At 37.6% G+C, this 2820-nt stretch overlaps 1 protein-coding gene across 1 annotated transcript in view; it reads left to right on the top strand.

Moving 5' to 3' along the window:
* rab11fip4 (RAB11 family interacting protein 4 (class II)) overlaps positions 1 to 2820 on the top strand; it is a 49563-nt gene that overhangs the window by 40387 nt on the left and 6356 nt on the right. The window contains exons 10-11 of the mRNA XM_015392263.1: positions 587 to 724; positions 813 to 971. Of these exons, the coding sequence (XP_015247749.1) occupies positions 587 to 724; positions 813 to 971 (297 nt within the window). The remainder of the gene's footprint in view (positions 1 to 586; positions 725 to 812; positions 972 to 2820) is intronic.

Raw genomic sequence — 2820 nt, 5'->3', positions numbered from 1 at the left:
AGTAACTAGTTACTCTGAGTAAGTTAGTAACTGCCAGTTTGTACATAGAGGGGCTATTTGAGATATGTCAATCAATTTAGTAATAATAGCGATGCTGTTTGTATATCTATGTGGAATATGTTATACAGTATAATTTGTGCAGCCTTGTGAAGTTTGAATACTCTTATCAGGACTCAGACATAAAGCAAAAAGCCACTAGATTCTTACCACCTGTTTAAGGTTAGTATTATATATAGCCTGATTTTATATCTTCAGTTCAGTAAAGCCTGAATTGGTCTAAAATGAAAGGAAAAGCAAATATATTATGTGGCTTATAGAGAACCAGTTAGTTTAAGTCAAACTAATGCTTTTAATTTTACAGTAAATGCAGCCTACTTTTCTGCTGTTTCACCCGCATTAAACTGGGATCTGAGTGAAGCTTTTCTCTCCTAACACGACTGAATGGTAACTGTGGTTAAACACATGACCCGATTTAAGAACTTAGGACTTAACCCAGTTTATTTATTTATATGATATGTGTAAATAAATGTCGCTCATATGAGATAAATAAAAATAAAAAAATAAAAATGTGTTTCTCAATCATCAGGAGAAGCAAAGGATGACAGACAAGCTGGAGGATACCAGTCTGCGGCTGAAGGATGAAATGGACCTTTACAGGAAAATGATGGACAAACTGAGGCAAAACAGGGAGCAGTTCCAGAAAGAGAAAGACGCCATGCAGGAGGTATTTAGTCATCCGACTGTCCCAGGCTGACAAAAAGCTTTCCAGATACGGTATGATGTCATTTATCAGTCTGTTCTGTGGTCTGTAGTTAATAGAGGACCTGCGTCGAGAGCTGGAGCTCTTGCAGCTCTACAAGCTGGAGGCAGAGAAGCCCGGTCGGAGCCGCAGCTCCTCATCTGGACTGGCGGACTTTAACTGCAGGTCCAGAGAGGTGGAGCTGGAACATGAGGTCAAGAGACTGAAGCAGGTACAGATACATTTCCTCTTTTAAATTTGGTCAAGTTTCAATGTGTTACAGCTGCTCTATGTAGCAAAGTAGCATTGATATTTTTTTGTTTAAAGTAACAAAAAAAATTCTTCGGTTTCAGCTCTTGAGATGAATAAGACCTTTTGTATTTATCTACAAATCCTTCTTTTCCTCGCCGTCTCTCCATCATAAGAGTTTTGTGTGCTTTTATTATGATCCGTTACTAGAATCCAGTGTTTCCTGACTGTTTTATATGTCAGCTTCCCTTCAGGCTCTCCAACATAATAATGTGGTTTATGTGCTGCCACAGAGGTAGAAAAGTGTCTAACTGTTCATGAATCAGTGTTTTTATGACTGCAGAGATTAGAGTGAGCTGAGGGGCTCCCTCCCTCCTCGTGTCCGTTTAGGTTCACCAGCCGGGATGTCGGATTTGACAACAAATCATAATGACTCCTTTTACCAGCTCTTAAAACCCCCTTTTTACTGCAGCGCTGCACGGCATGAGCTGCAGATATTTTAACTCGGGAATAGAAAGTTTACTCAGGCTAAACCGTGTTGACTTTTATGTGAATACCGGCCATAGTCTGTATATGAGTGGTGTGTTTTTTAATCATGCCTTCATGCTTGTAACAATTCAGTCTAAGCTGTCCTGCAAAAAGTATTCATACCCTGAGAAGTTTGTAAACAAATTGCAAAAATCATTAATGTATTTCCCCTGGGATCTTATGTGGTAGATGAGCAGAAGTGGAAAGGGAAAAAAATCTGTTCCAGGTCAATATTTTCTTTGATAAAATCTGAAAAATGTGGCATAAATTTTAAATGAGCAATGTTTACTTTTAATTCCAGTAAATAATGTGTAGAAGTCATGTGATCAGCACTCTGTTTGCTGTTCCAGGCTTTCCTTCATACATTTCTAAAGAATTCATTAAACAGCCCCAATAAAATACAACACAAAAAAGCTTGAAAGTAGAGCATCCTGGAAACAAACACTTGTAAAAGAGCTGAAACTGGGATGAAGGTGCACCTTCCACCAGGAAAATGACTGTAAACATACATCCAGTGTGTTAACAAGTCATTTCAAAGTATTTTCATCTGTTCAGTCCTACTGAGAAATATTGGCAAATCTCTGTCTAACTGAGTTTACCCACAGCAGAAATATAAAATAAATATTAAATAGCTGGAGATGTTTCTGATGAAGCTCTATCATGATATAGTGCAAACCTATGGTGCTAAAACTTATAAAAGATTTTAATATAAGTTTTATATTAAGATTTTGCTGCATTTGTCTGACCTTAAGATTACTTTCTTTTCTTACCTTGAAAAGCTACATATATTATATCTATAAAACCAGTATCAGTTTATGATAAAGCACATATATTTTGGTTGCCTCACCCAAACCCTCTTAAGGCAACAATTAAAGCAGACAAACTGTTTAATTATTAAAGGTATAGTGGAGGATTTTCGTGAATTTTTGAAAAGGTCCGCCCTCTCCACTTACAAAAAAAAAAAACTTGCTAATTTACAATGCTATACCTGCTCTTGAGAGGGAACATCTATTAAACACGTGCAAGAGCGTGCACATTTCTCCTCGTGCATGCTATGTTTGAAAGTTGCTGTTTCCATCGTTATACAAGCTTACTTTCCAAAAGAAGATGTGCAATTTTTCCACTATGGCAGACTCACCACCGGTAAGTGAAAATGGGAACGAGCATGTAGGACGGCCTTACGGGAAAAAGAACATCCTCCACTATACATTTAATTGAAGGAATAGTACACCCAAAACATGATTAGCCTTCATTTTCTACTCACCCCCATGCTGAACAACACTCTGGAGTACTTTTTTGATATC

Source organism: Cyprinodon variegatus, unplaced genomic scaffold, assembly GCF_000732505.1.
Source record: "Cyprinodon variegatus isolate N-32 unplaced genomic scaffold, C_variegatus-1.0 Scaffold582, whole genome shotgun sequence".
Taxonomy (NCBI): Eukaryota; Metazoa; Chordata; class Actinopteri; order Cyprinodontiformes; family Cyprinodontidae; genus Cyprinodon; species Cyprinodon variegatus.
The sequence above is the reverse complement of the archived record's forward strand: the minus strand, read 5'-3'. Positions and strand labels throughout refer to the sequence as shown.